This window comes from Salvelinus sp. IW2-2015, linkage group LG27, assembly GCF_002910315.2.
Source record: "Salvelinus sp. IW2-2015 linkage group LG27, ASM291031v2, whole genome shotgun sequence".
NCBI classification, from domain to species: Eukaryota; Metazoa; Chordata; class Actinopteri; order Salmoniformes; family Salmonidae; genus Salvelinus; species Salvelinus sp. IW2-2015.
The window spans coordinates 17,420,332-17,435,683 of record NC_036867.1 but is presented as its reverse complement, the minus strand read 5'-3'; the positions used below and the strand labels follow the sequence as shown (position 1 = coordinate 17,435,683).

Genomic DNA, 15,352 nt, shown 5'->3' with positions numbered 1-15,352 from the left:
ATTCCATTTGTTAAAGAGCCATCTCAATTCACCTGTCACTGTCAACGGTGAAGTATAGCCTTATATGCCATCTGCCAATATCACTGTACTTTAACGTAGGCCTACCTAGTTGTCAGAGTTTGGTTGTAACAAACGGTCGTGTATGGCTACATAACTTTAGTGACAAACTGCATTCAAAAAATCTTGTTTTTTGGGGGGGGGGGGGGGGCGACACAGTGTGCTGATAGCGCGAGCCGGGACAGCTTCTTTCCCACTGCATGTCTGTGAGTAGGGCAGAGGTGCGCAACGTTGGCACTGCTCACTGTTGCGCGTCCCTCCTGAAATCGAATCATAGGCTACACGAGGAAGAGAGAGGGCAAGCACCGCCACCAAATCAAAGAAGCTGTGGCTAGAGAGAGCGCGAAACGCCCTAAATCTGATGCCTTTTTCCTTCACTTCACCGTATTTCTGTAACTTGTTCGGTATGTGTGACCACTGGATACGCTTTTGTGAGTAATGTCTCTTCTTCTTCCTCTCTACTTATGAATGAGTTGTGTTTCTTCGTTCGTGTGATTGTGCCAGCCGGGAGGTGGCCTCTCGCCCATGCTAGAGTCTTTCTGCTTACTCATGCTTGATGAGAAGAGCATTAACAAAGGACTCGATTTATGATATGATATGATATTGATATGACAAATCTGCGTATTTGTATATCATGTGGACGTTTTACATAAACCAACATGAATAGAACAAAATATTAACAATGGGCTAATAAGTGTGTAGAATAATAATAATTGTGTTTTTCCCAACTTGATTTAATATGACAATGGACTGTTATTATACCGTCATTGTCACAGTTATAGGTGTACTGTGTTGTAGGCTACAACAAATTCTTTGAAATATAAAAACATATTTTGTAAGAGCATACTGTGATAAGCTTCCATGCTATTTCTCATTGGCATTAGTGAGCGTGCAGTGCGATTCCGGTCAGCCCAGATATTTTGAACTGTTTCCAGCTGCCAGTCTATTTGAGTGACTTTTTCTTTTGGTGACTTATCTTTAATGTGGGATAGCAGGTGCACAACACATGGTACAAGCCTGGAACCATTTCATACATTTTCCTTCCATTTTCCTACCAAACCATGTACATAGAGGTACACAGAAACAAGCCCTGAAATAGCATATGAACACATAGCATATAGCAGGGGTATTCAACGCTTACCCTACGAGGTCCGGAGCCTGCTGGGTGTCTGTTCTACCGGATAATTAATTGCACCCATGAGGTCCAGAGTTGAGTTTGAGGAGCATATATGGCTTTGACATGTCTGGAAAGAGACATAGACAGCAAGGGGAGGGGAATTTCTGGGGTTGTGCTTACAAAGTAATAAGGCTTTATGGGAACCCAGGTCAGCCAGCCCTGCGTCGGTTTCTGGTCGGAGCAAGGCAGGATGGGATAGGTCGAGGGTCCCAGCCGCGTGACAGAGGAGTCGTCTGCACCCCACACCCGGCAGCCCCTCCCCTGTCCCCTCCCTGGGCCCTCTGTGTATTAGTCATAGGCAAAATGGTTGTCCCAAATGGCACTCTATTCACTATTTAGGGGGCGACTATATACTTGTTGCATTCATCAATGTTTTTGTCCTATCAACTTCACAAAGTGAGATCCTAAGTGAATATGTTATTATGAACAGTCAAATTCATGTTGTTCATGAAATTGGATGAAACCAGATGAAGGTATAATGACAAATATATGAAAAATGACTGTTGCTTCTACAGTACGTTGATCAAGTTTGATCATAAAGGTAATGGTCCCTTCCCCCATGTCAAACACTTGGATTCAGGAGGTGGTGACATTTAATACACCAATGATAACATGATATTCTTTGACCTAATTTAAATAAGCACCTAGTAACCAACATCGGAGAAGGCGTGTTTGCAGAGGGGCGTGGTTTATATCACTCCATAGCTACTCTACTGGTGCAAAAAAAATGACTGTAGGGTGTCAGCAAATGTAATTAAAACTTTACAATGTTCATCTATGGCAAAGATACTTACAGTATATGTTTCCCCTTTCATCTGTGTTAGCTAGTTACTGGCTAGCTTGGTCTTCAGCCAGCATGGAACAAAAGGGGGGGGAGGGTCGTTCAAAACTCTAACTCAGTTGTCATGTCAACACATCCATCAGTGCTGCTGTGAATTGCGTCACAAGAAACATGCCAAATTGTAGATGTGTATATATAGAAAATGGTGTTACTAGCTAGGTTGCCATCAAATTGGGGACAGAGTTTCATGCAAATATTCTATAATCCGCATAAAGAAAATATGTGCATTTTCCCACCAGTGATATGTTTCCACCAAACTGACTTGTTGCAGATACAAAATGTACTTTTTTGCTTATTTTTTTCATGTACCGAATAAAAAGAGAATTGTGTTTCCGTCGGGTTTTCAACTCAAAAACTCACAAAAACGGTTGCCTACTCTGGTCTTGGCACGTTCGCTCTCGCCAACAGCTCGCAGATACAGTGCTGGTAGGCTGTGCAGGTAGGCTAGTCTACATGATGAGATTATTATAAAAGCGAGAATATTTGTCAAACAGCAGTCAAGCGTCAATCATCACGTCACCAGAATAAGACCGTCGATATTTATTGGAAAGGAGCATCAGATCACTGTGCACTTTCACAACCCTGTGCAGTTCATCATAATGTATTTAATCTGTAGCGTAATAAACTGCATGGTTTTCCGAGTCGTAGTGGGAGGACCACGCACCATGTCATCGCGTGACTCCAAGTATAAAAACCGTGGATGGAAACGTGGTTACTGATACAAGTTCAATGTTTGAGTTCTTTTGTGTATCACCAAATTAGTTTAAGATGATTCTACTGGGACACTGCTCACTGCATCCAAATGACTTGACATAGACGTTTCAAAGAGTTATCAACCAAGGCGCGCTTATGAAGATACCCACTTAGCCTGTCTTTTCAAACTTCCTGGTAGTTAGCCATGAGAGAGAAATTACTTTTCAGAATGTCTGTTCATGGCCTTTACGGTTGAGCACTGACACTTTTGTAGCTTTAAATAAGTACAAGATCCTTAAGTGCCTAAGCATGTCTTAATGTTGGGGTAGTTAACACTTTGTTTTAAAATTGTAATGATAATGTTATACATTTTATATTAAAATACATAACATGCAAAAGTATTGGAAGGAAAATTAGAAGTGCCAGTGTGCAAACTTAACATCATGAACATGAATTGCATTTACACGCATGGGTGGTCAAAAATAACGATCTGAAAGATTGGCCCCCATTAGGCCATGCCTTCGGATTACCCTAACATTAATTTAACCATCAGTTGGAGTTTTAACTTTCATGCTGAGTATTTCTTAAAGTAATCCATAGGTTATTTTCAGGAGGCATGGCCTATCGAGTGCATGGCTTTCAGATAGGGCTTTTTGTCCACCCTTGAGAGTAAATGTCATTCCTGTTCATCATGTTATGTTTGTGCATTGCAAATGTAGATTATCCTTCAATGTTTTTGCATATTGCATATTTTTAGTAACAAGCGCTTGTGACAGAATTAGATGATTCTCATGTCTCAAGGTGTTTAAGGTTAAATTTAGGCATTAACTCCAAATTCTTAAGGTTATGCATGAACTCTGAATGGTTAAGGTAAGGGTTAAGGTTTGGGATAGGTTTCAAACTACAATATCAAAAAACAACTTTATATCACTGGATTTGAACATGCAATCTTTCTAACCAGAGGCCAATGCTTATGCCCATCCATCATCCCCTTCCACAAAGCCCTAGCAAAACCCAAACCTACTTGAAGGTTACAGGGCTCACTGTTGCCCCTAGTGGCTGGTTTCCATGTTATCTCCCAACATCCTCAGACATGGATGAATGTTGAATACTGACTTGTATCATGGGTGACCTTCCTTGCTTTTAAGATACACTTAGTAACATTATTATTTCACGATCATAACAAAGTGGTAACTATCCCAACATTCCCAACAACGATTCTGACTTAGAATATGTGGACATCTACAAATACCTATGTGCCTGGTTAGACTGTAAACTCTCCTTCCAGGCTCACATTAAGAATCTCCAATCCAAAATTAAATCTAGAATCGGCTTCCTATTTCGCAACAAAGCATCCTTCACTCATGCTGCCAAACATACCCTCGTAAATCTGACTATCCTACCGATCCTTGACTTCGGCGATGTCATTTACAAAATAGCCTCCAACACTACTCAGCAAATTGGATGCAGTCTATCACAGTGCCATCCGTTTTGTCACCAAAGCCCCATATACTACCCACCACTGCGACCTGTATGCTCTCGTTGGCTGGCCCTCGCTTCATATTCGTCTCCAGGTCATCTATAAGTCTTTGCTAGGTAAAGCCCCACCTTATCTCAGCTCACTGGTCACCATAGCAGCACCCACCCGTAGCAAGCGCTCCAGCAGGTATATTTCACTGGTCACCCCCAAAGCCAATTCCTCCTTTGGCTGCCTTTCCTTCCAGTTCTCTGCTGCCAATGACTGGAACGAATTGCAAAAATCACTGAAGCTGGAGACTCATATCTCCCTCACTAACTTTAAGCACCAGCTGTCAGAGCAGTTCACAGATCACTGCACCTGTACATAGCCCATCTGCAAATAGCCCATCCAACTACCTCATCCCCATACTGTTATTTACACAAATATATACTTTTTTTTTGTTGCTCCTTTGCACCCTAGTATCTCTACTTGCACATTCATCTTCTGCACATCTATCACTCCAGTCTTTATCACTCCAGTGTTTAATTGCTCAATTGAAATTATTTCTCCACTATGGCCTATTTATTGCCTTACCTCCCTTATCTTACCTCATTTGCACACACTGTACATATACTTTTTTTTCTATTGTGTTATTGACTGTATGTTTTGTTTATTCCATGTGTGTAACTGTGTTGTTTTGTCACACTGCTTTGCTTTATCTTGGCCAGGTTGCAGTTGTAAATGAGAACTTGTTCTCAACTAGCCTACCTGGTTAAATAAAGGGGAAATAAAATAAATACAAATTTGGCACTTGAGAAACTAAACTTATGAAAGCCTCATTAAGCTACAAAAGCCTCAGTGCTCAACTGTAACAGAACAGGTGAAACGGAATGACATTTATTCTCACAGGTGGCCAAAAATAAATATCTGAAAGCCTCGCCCCTACTAAGCCACACCTCCAGTCTTCTGCTCTGAGCCTGTGGATCATAGCTCAATAGCCAAACTAAAGCCTTGTTCACACTGCAGGCCTTAATTCTCAAATAAGTTTTGTTTTTCAAATCCGTTTAGGAACACTGACTGTCCAAACAGCAAGTTAGAAGTGGCCAAATCAGATTTGTGTGTGTTCAGATAACAGTCATTTGTTGTAATGGCTAGGCTAGTTGTCATAGTAACGACGGGTGTGTGCACGGGGGTGCTGGCTGATGGGTGGTGGTGCTCGTGTTTCTTCTCACTCAGAAGTTGTTGTGTAGCAAGCGAAGGTGACAACAATTCTATGGATGTTCAAAATCCTAGTGTAAGAACACTTTTAAAACCTCAAAGGCTTAAGATGATCCAAGTCATTTCTGGCTAGACACAGCAGTCAACTAGCTTGCTAGGTAGCTGTTTAGTTTTCTAGCACATTCACTAATTTGTTTGTTAACAATTAACAAGCCTGTTAGCTACCACATGTTTTTGTCAAACTGTCAGCATTGTAGCTAGCAAGACACAATATATTCCAAATAACAGTCTAAAAACCACTTGCAGGCAAATACATCAGATTTGACCGTTCAGAAACAAGTTGTATGGCCAGGAATCAGGTATGTATCTGACTTCAAACCACCTACTGTACAAAGGTGGTTTGAAATGTGGCTTAAAATATCTGATTCCATGTGCATTTTGGCTGTTCAGACTACAAGTAAAAGAACAGATTAAAATCAGATATGCAAAAAAAAAAAATGGATTTGAGTCACTTCAAACTGCCAATGTGAACAAGGCTCAAATTGCTTGGTAAAAAAATAACCAAACGTGTGTTCTGTCCACTATTTACCCAGCGTTATTTTTAACTCAGCATTTTTTATAGTGTGAGGTCGTGGTGTATATACAGTACCAGTCAAGTTTGGACACCTACTCATTCAAACGTTTTTCTTTATTTTTACTATTTTCTACATTGTAGAATAATAGTGAAGACAACAAAACTATGAAATGACACATCATGTAGGAATCAAAAAGTTTTAAACAAATCAAAATATATTTTAGATTCTTCAAAGTAGCCACCCTTTGCCTTGATGACAGCTTTGCACACTCTTGGCATTCTCTCAACCAGCTTCACCTGGAATACTTTTCTAACAGTCTTGAAGGAGTTCCCACATATGCTGAGCACTTGACTCCTTTTCCTTCACTCTGCGGTCCAACTCATCCCAAACCATCTCAATCGGGTTGAGGTCAGGTGATTGTGAAGACCAGGTCATCTGATGCAACACTCCATCACTCTCCTTCTTGGTCAAATAGCCCTTACACAGCCTGGAGGTGTGTTGGGTAGAGGGTGACTGATTAATTGGCATGGACAATTAATTAGGACCGATTTTCAAGTTTTCATAACAATCGGTAATCGCCATTTTTTGGACGCCGATTATGGCCGATTACATTGCATTCCACGAGGAAACTGCGTGGCAGGCTGACCACCTGTTACGCGAGTGCATTAAGGAGCCAAGGTAAGTTGCTGGCTAGCATTAAACGTATCTTATAAAAACAATCAAACTTCACTTAATCACTAGTTAACTACACATGGTTGATGATATTACTAGGTTAACTAGCTTGTCCTGAGTTGCATATAATCAATGCGGTGCCTGTTAATTTATCATCACACAATCGTTGCACGAATGTACCTAACCATAGACATCAATGCCTTTCTTAAAATCAATACACAGAAGTGTATATTTTTAAACCTGCATATTTAGTTAAAAGAAATGTACGTTAGCAGGCAATATTAACTAGGGAAATTGTGTCACTTCTCTTGCGTTCATTGCAGATTCAGGGTATATGCAACAGTTTGGGCCGCCTGGCTCGTTGCAAACTAATTTGCCAGAATTTTACATAATTATGACATAACATTGAAGGTTGTGCAATGTAACAGCAATATTTAGATAAAATATGGAACGGTTCCGTATTTCACTGAAAGAATAAACGTTTTGTTTTCGAAATGATAGTTTCCGGGTTTGACCATATTAATGACCAAAGGCGTGTATTTCTGTGTGTTTATTATATTATAATTAAGTCTATGATTTGATAGAGCAGTCTGACTGAGCGGTGGTAGGCAGCAGCAGGCTCGTAAGCATTCATTCAAACAGCACTTTCTTACGTTTGCCAGCTGCTCTTCGCAATGCTTGAAGCACAGCGCTGTTTATGACTTCAAACCTATCAACTCCCGAGATTAGGCTGGCAATACTATAGTGCCTATAAGAACATTCAATAGTCAAAAGGTATATGAAATACAAATGGTATAGAGAGAAATAGTCGACTCGTAATAATTCCTATAATAACTTGCGGCTGAACTTGAAAGGGGTTCCTTCTTTATTTTACCGTTCATGTCTTCCAAAGAGAATGTCTTGATCTACTTCAAATAAGGTCTGTGTTTCGTGCAGGCTTAAACCGCCTCTGTGTTTTGATACTTGTGTAAATCTCACTAGGATAAGGTAACGTTTGTCAACATATTTTTCATAAATCCACTCTACAATTTTTTTTTACCTTCGCTTATATTTAGCCAATATTGATCAGAGTTACCTTGTCCTATGGATATCTGCACAGTTATCAAATTGGCACGGTGGCGTAATCCTACACGAAACACAGGCCTTATTTGAAGTGAATCTAAAAACATCCTATGGAATAAATGAATGAACGAACCGCTTTTCGGATTTTGCTGGAAGGTTTCATGGGGATTATGACTCACACTTTGGTAGTCAATTCGTACCATGCCCATTATTAAAATAGGATTTCCTGCATAGAGAAATGACAGTTTTTGTTTTCAACATTCATCACAGGTAACTTAAACTCTATTTTTATTGTTCAAACAGTTGAGAGTATTTGTGTCTTCTAAGCAGACTCTTCAGTATCCTTGTCACTTCAGAGAGCTGTGTGTGTGTGTGTGTGTGTGTGTGTGTGTGTGTGTGTGTGTGTGTGTGTTTGTGTGTGTGTGTGTGTGGTGTGTGTGTGTGTGTGTGGTGTGTGTGTGTGTGTGTGTGTGTGAGACATTGAATTGGCACCAGGGAAAGCAAGGTGTCTTATTTGTGATAAAGATGTAAGCATGGGGTCAGCAATGGCTAAATCAAAAAATGCCACCAACCTGTGGAATCACCTTAAGAACACCCCATCCAAAAGCCGATGAAAAAAGCAAACGCAAATTCTTCACAAGGAAAAAGTGATACAGACAGTTCAGACATCGCAGGCTACAATATTACAACTTTTTAATAAACAAGCAAAATGGCAATTTTTGAGATGATTACCATTGACAACCAGCCATTCACAGTGGTGTCTGACGTTGGTTTTCAGCGGCTGGATTACTCTTACTGAAACCCGGTACAGGATCAAAGATTTAAAAAAAAAAATGCACAGAAATGCTAGATAAAACCTATGAAAGAGTAGTGATGAAAGTGAAAACCTGGTGGCACCTGTGAACGCTCCACACATGGCATTCACAACTGACTGCTGGTCAGGCACTACAGAATCCCTGATGAGCCTTACTGGACATTTCATTGACAATGTCTGGACAAGAAAGCAGGTTGTGCTGGATGTCAAGATTAGGACCAGATCACACACAGGAAACTACATCAGAGAGATGTTTTTGACCATGTTGGAATACTGGGAAATCCACACAGAACGTGTAGTGCTGGTCATCAGGGACAGTGGGGCAAACATGGTGAAAGGTATGAGACTGGCAGAGCTTCCAGACTTCAGCTGCAGTGCACACACCCTACAGCTTGTAATCAATGATGGCCTATCCAGTCAGAGAGCTGTGCTAGACTTTATTGCCAAGTTGAAGAGCTGTGCAACTCACTTTGAGCCTCTGTTTGGCCAGTACAGAGTGGTGAGGGCCATTCAGGAAGAGCTTGGCCTTCCCAAACACAGCATCATGCAATCAGTTCAAACTCGCTGGAACTCAACACTACACATGTTGCGGAGGATGTTTGAACAGAGGTCGTGCACTGAATGTGTATGCAGGTGAATACGGACACATCAGTAGTTTGTCTGCTGCACAATGGGACATAGTCTCTAACCTAATTGAGACTCTGGCACCTATGGAGGAGGTGACACTGGAGATGAGCCATTCCAACTCTACAGCCGCATGCATCATCCCCAGTGTGTCGGTGCTGAAGCTGATGCTGCAGCAGGAGGGTTCTTCTACTCAAGGCATCAAAACTTTACGGAAGACCATGTTGGACAGTCCAACAAGGAGGTTCTCCAAGGCCGAGGAGACAAAGTGCCTGGTGCTGGCAACTGTCCTGGATCCACGTTACAAGAGCTATGCCTTTACCTCAGGGACAGCACTAGAGAAAGCAAAAGAGTGGCTGAAGGAGGAGTCTGACCTACTAAGGACACCAAATCCCAGAGCCACAGCAGATAGGATGAGTGAAGAGGAGGACCCAGATCCAGGTGCAAAAAGGCAGAGTACGGGTAGATCACCCACCCAGTCTGGTGGACAGCCTCTACGCTAGAATCCTTGGAAGCCAAGAGTGCAGGGCTGAGTCCAGTGCGGTTTTGAGATTGAGTTGGAGCGTTACCTCACAGAGCCTGTCATTGACAGAAAGAGCGGCTTGCCTTTGGAGTGGTGGAAGCAGACTGAGGACAGACTTCAATCACTCGCTCCACTGGCAAAGAAGTTTCTCTGTCCCCCACCTTCTTCGGTCCCAAGCGAGAGTGTTCAGTTAGGTGGGGATCATTTATGATAGGCAGAGGAGCAGACTGACAGGGGACCATGCAGAGAAGCTCTGCTTTCTGCACTACAACCTAAAACTTCTTAACTGGGAATATTGACGACCCATGAAAGCTGGTGGTTCCTTTTAACATATGTTCTCATGTTCTGAGCAAGGAACATAAACGTTAGTTTTTTTACATGGCACATATTGCACTTTTACTTTCTTGTCCAAAAGTTTGTTATTTTTTTAAACCAAATTGAACACTCTCGCTTGGGACTGAAGAAGGTGGGGGACAGAGAAACTTCTTTGCCAGTGGAGCGAGTGATTGAAGTTTGTTATTTTGTTTTACCAAATTGAACACGTTTCATTATTTATTTGAGACTAAATAGATTTTATTTATGTATTATATTAAGTTCAAATGAAAGTGTTCATTCAGTATTGTTGTAATTGTCATTATTACAAATATATACATATTATATAATATTATATATATATATATATTAATATATATATATATATATATATATATACAGTTGAAGTCGGAAGTTTACATACACTTAGGTTGTAGTCATTAAAACTCGATTTTTCAACCACTCCACAAATTTCTTGTTATCAAACTATAGTTTTGGCAATCGGTTAGGACATCTACTTTGACACAAGCAATTTTTCCAACAATTGTTTACAGACAGATTATTTCACTTATAATTCACTGTATCACAATTCCAGTGGATCAGAAGTTTACATACACTAAGTTGACTCCTTAAACAGCTTGGAAAATTCCAGAAAATTATGTCATGCTTTAGAAGCTTCTGATAGGCTAATTGACATCATTTGAGTCAATTGGAGGTGTACCTGTGGATGTATTTCAAGGCCTACCTTCAAACTCAGTGCCTCTTTGCGTTGACGTCATGGGAAAATCAAAAGAAATCAGCCAAGACCTCAAAAAAATCTTAGACTTCCCAAGTCTGGTTCATCCTTGGGAGCAATTTCCAAACGCCTGAAGGTACCACGTTCATCTGTACAAACAATAGTATGGAAGTATAAACACCATGGGACCACACAGCCGTCATACCGCTCAGGAAGGAGACACGTTCTGTCTCCTAGAGATGAACGTACTTTGGTGCGAAAAGTGCAAATCAATCCCAGAACAACAGCAAAGGACCTTGTGAAGATGCTGCAGGAAACGGGTACAAAAGTATCTATATCCACAGTAAAACGAGTCCTATATTGACAGAACCTGAAAGGCCACTCAGCAAGGAAGAAGCCAATGCTCCAAAACCGCTATAAAATAGCCAGACTATGGTTTGCAACTGCACATGGGGACAAAGATCGTACTTTTTGGAGATATGTCCTCTGGTCTGATGAAACAAAAATAGAACTGTTTGGTCATAATGACCATCGTTATGTTTGAGGGAAAAAGGGGGACGCTTACAAGCCAAAGAACACCATCCCAACCGGGAAGCATGGGGGTGGCAGCATCATGTTGTGGGGGTGCTTTGATGCAAGAGGGACTGGTGCACTTCACAAAATAGATGGCATCATGAGGCAGGAAAATGATGTGGATATATTAAAGCAACATCTCAAGACATCAGTCAGGAAGTTAAAGCTTGGTCACAAATGGGTCTTCCAAATGGACAATGACCCCAAGCATACTTCCAAAGTTGTGGCAAAATGGCTTAAGGACAACAAAGTCAAGGTATTGGAGTGGCCATCACAAAGCCCTGACCTCAATCCTATAGACAATTTGTGGGCAGAACTGAAAAAGCGTGTTTTTGGAGGCCTACAAACCTGACTCAGTTACACGAGCTCTGTCAGGAGGAATGGGCTAAAATTCACCCAACTTATTGTGGGAAGCTTGTGAAAGGCTACCCAAAACTTTTGACCCAAGTTAAACAATTTAAAGGCAATGCTACCCAATACTAATTGAGTGTATGTAAACTTCTGACCCACTGGGAATGTAATGAAAGACAAAGCTGAAATAAATCATTCTCTCTACTATTATTTTGACATTACACATTCTTAAAATAAAGTGCTGATCCTAACTGACCTAAGACAGGGAATTTTTACTAGGATTAAATGTCAGGAATTGTGAAAAACTGAGTTGAAATGTATTTGGCTAAGGTGTATGTAAACTTCCGACTTCAACGGTATAAATCGGCCGATTAATCGGTATCGGCTTTTTTTGGTCCTCCAATAATCGGTATCGGTGTTGAAAAATCGTAATCAGTCGACCTCTAGTGTTGGGTCATTGTCCTTCATAGTCGAATTGCTCCAAAGAAACCACTACTAAAGGACACCAATAATAAGAAGAGACTTTCTTGGGCTTTCTTAAACCAGTGGAAATCTGTCCTTTGGTCTGATGAGTCCAAGTTTTGAGATTTTTGGTTCCATCACCGTGTCTTTGTGAGATGCAGAGTAGGGGAACGGATGATCTCTGCATGTATGGTTCCCACCGTGAAGCATGGGGGAGGAGGTGTGATGGTGTGGGGGTGCCTTTGCTGGTGACACTGTCTGTGATTTATTTAGAATTCAAGGCACACTTAACCTACATGGCTTCCACAGCATTCGGCAGCGATATGCCATCCCATCTGGTTTGCACATAGTGGGACTATCATTTGTTTTTGAACAGGACAATGACCCAACACACCTCCAGGCTGTGTAAGGGCTATTTGACCAAGAAGGAGAGTGTTGGAGTGCTGCATCAGATGACCTGACCTCCAAAATCACCCGACCTCAACCCAATTGAGATGGTTTGGGATGAGTTGGACCGCAGAGTGAAGGAAGCAGCCAACAACTGCTCAGCATATGTGGGAACTCCTTCAAGACTGTTGGAAAAGTATTCCAGGTGAAGCTGGTTGAGAGAATGCCAAGAGTGTGCAAGGCTGTCATCAAGGCGGGTGGCTACTTTTTTTCAAAGGGTGGCTACTTTTAATTATTTTGATTTATTTAACACTTTTTTGTGTTACTGCATGATTCCATATGTGTCCTTTCATAGTTTTGATGTCTTCACTATTATTATGTAATGTAGAAAATACAAAAAATAAAGAAGAATCCCTAAAATTAGTAGGTGTGTCCAAACTTTTGACTGGTACTGTATGTGATAGCAACTCTACACTGTAGCTTTGACCCTGCTTACAAACATTAACATTTACTTCTGTCATATACACTGAACAAATATGTGAACACAACATGTAAAGTGTTGGTCTGATGTTTCATTAGCTGAAATAAGAGATCCCAGAAATTTTTCATACGCACCAAAAGCTTATTTCTATCAGATTTTGTGCACAAATTAGTTTACATCCCTGTTAGTGAGCATTTCTCCTTGACAAGATAATCCATCCACCTGACAGGTGTGGTATATCAAGAAGCTGATTAAAGAGCATGATAATTTCAAAGGTGCACCTTGTGCTGAGAACAATAAAAGGCCTCTCGAAAATGTGCACTTTTGTCACACAGCACAATGCCACAGATGTCTCAAGTTTTGAGGGAACGTCCAGTTGGCATGCTGACTGCAGAAATGTCCACCAGAGTTGTTGCCAGATCATTTACTGTTCATTTCTCTACCATAAGCCACCTTCAAGGTAATTTTTAGAGAATGTACATCCAACCGGCCTCAACTGCAGATCATGTGTACCCACGCCAGCCCAGGACCTCCACATCCGGCTTCTTCACCTGCGGGATCGTCTGAGACCAGCCACCCGGACAGCTGATGAAACTGTGGGTTTGCACTACCAAAGAATTTCAGAAACCATCTCAGGGAAGCTCATCTGCGTGCTTGTCATCCTCACCAGAGTCTTGACCTGACTGCAGTTCGGTGTCGTAATCGACTTCAATGGGCAAATGTTCACCTTCGATGGCCACTGGCACGCTGGAGAAGTATGCTCTTCATGGATGAATCCCGGTTTCAAAAGTACCGGGCAGATGGCAGGCAGTGTAGTGTGTAAGGTGTCGTGTGGGTGAGCGGTTTGCTGATGTCAATGTTGTGAACAGAGTTCACGGTGGTGTTATGCGTTATGATATGGGCAGGCATAAGCTACGAACAACCAACACATTTGCATTTTATCTATAGCAATTTGAATGCACAGAGATACCATGATGAGATCCTGAGGCCCATTGTCATGCCATTCATCCACTGCCATCACCTCATGTTTTTGCATGATAATGCACGGCCCCATGTCGCAAGGATCTGTACATAATTCCTGGAAGCTGAAAATGTCCCAGTTCTTCCATGGCCTGCATACTCACCAGACATGTCACCCATAGAGCATGTTTGGGATGTTCTGGATCTACGTGTACGACAGTGTGTTCCAGTTCCCGCCAATATACAGCAACTTCACAAAGCCATTGAAGAGGAGTGGGACAACATTCCACAGGCCACAATCAAAAGCCTGATCAACTCTAGGCGAAGGAGATGTGTCACGCTGCATGAGGCAAATGGTGCTCACACCAGATACTGACTGGTTTTCTGATCCACACCCCTAACTTTTTTTTAAAGGTATCTGTGACAAACAGATGCATATCTGTATTCCCAGTAATGTGAAATCCATAGATTAAGACCTAATGAATTTATTTCAATTTACTGATTTCCTTATATGAACTGTAACTCCGTAAAATCTTTGAAATTGTTGCATTTCATATTTTTGTTCAGTGTATTATTATTATTAGCCTAGTCTACATGTTACCTGCTGACCAAACCGCACGTGCATGTGCGTCCGCCATCGCGCGCAAGTTCACCCACACCAGGCGCAATGTTAACCCACACCAGGCGCAATCAGGACATACAGGTTGAAATATCAAAACAAACTCTGAACCAAATACATTAATTTGGGGACAAGTCAAAAAGCATTAAACATTTATGGAAATGTAGCTAGCTAGCTTTCTGTTGCTAGCTAATTTGTCCTGGGATATAAACATTGGGTTGTTATTTTACCTGAAATGCACAAGGTCCTCTACTCTGACAATTAAACCACAGATGAGACAGTAAACCGAATTCGTTTCTCGTCATCTCTCCTTCTTTCAGGCTTCTTTTTTCTTTTTGGACCTCAGTTCATCTTTCAATCACCCATGTGGGTATATGCTCCTAAAAACCAATGAAGAGATGGGATAGGCAAGACTTGCAGCACGTTGAGCGTCACAAACAGAACCAAGTTCTATTTTAGCGCCTGACCACGCAGAGGCTCGCTGAGACGCGCGAGCAGTGTGGGTGCAATGATTGAATAAGATGCATGTGTACATTCATGACGCGAGCTGTGTGGTCAGCATGTTATGCGTTCTCGTAATTAGGTGTGCTTGCTGAAGGCAAAGCACAACTTTAGATTTCTTGCGTACTCGTATTATTATTTGATTTCTTTACCCCGCTCTAGAGCTGAAACGATTTAAGCAATTAACACGAAACCAACTTCCAAATGTCCAGACTGCCCCAACTCGGGTCGCTTGAAAAAATATTTTAAGCGTCC

The 15,352-nt window shown here is 41.5% G+C and overlaps 1 protein-coding gene across 3 annotated transcripts in view; it reads left to right on the top strand.

Annotated features, from left to right (window-relative positions):
• The first annotated feature begins 240 nt into the window (after window positions 1-240).
• LOC111953655 (disks large-associated protein 1) overlaps window positions 241-15,352 on the top strand; it is a 76,052-nt gene continuing 60,940 nt past the window's right edge. For 2 of the 3 annotated variants that reach the window (XM_023973063.3, XM_023973065.2), the window contains exon 1: window positions 241-488. In XM_023973063.3, the coding sequence (XP_023828831.1) occupies window positions 419-488 (70 nt within the window). In that variant the 5' untranslated portion in view covers window positions 241-418. The remainder of the gene's footprint in view (window positions 489-15,352) is intronic. The other variant, XM_023973064.3, reaches the window with a different exon arrangement.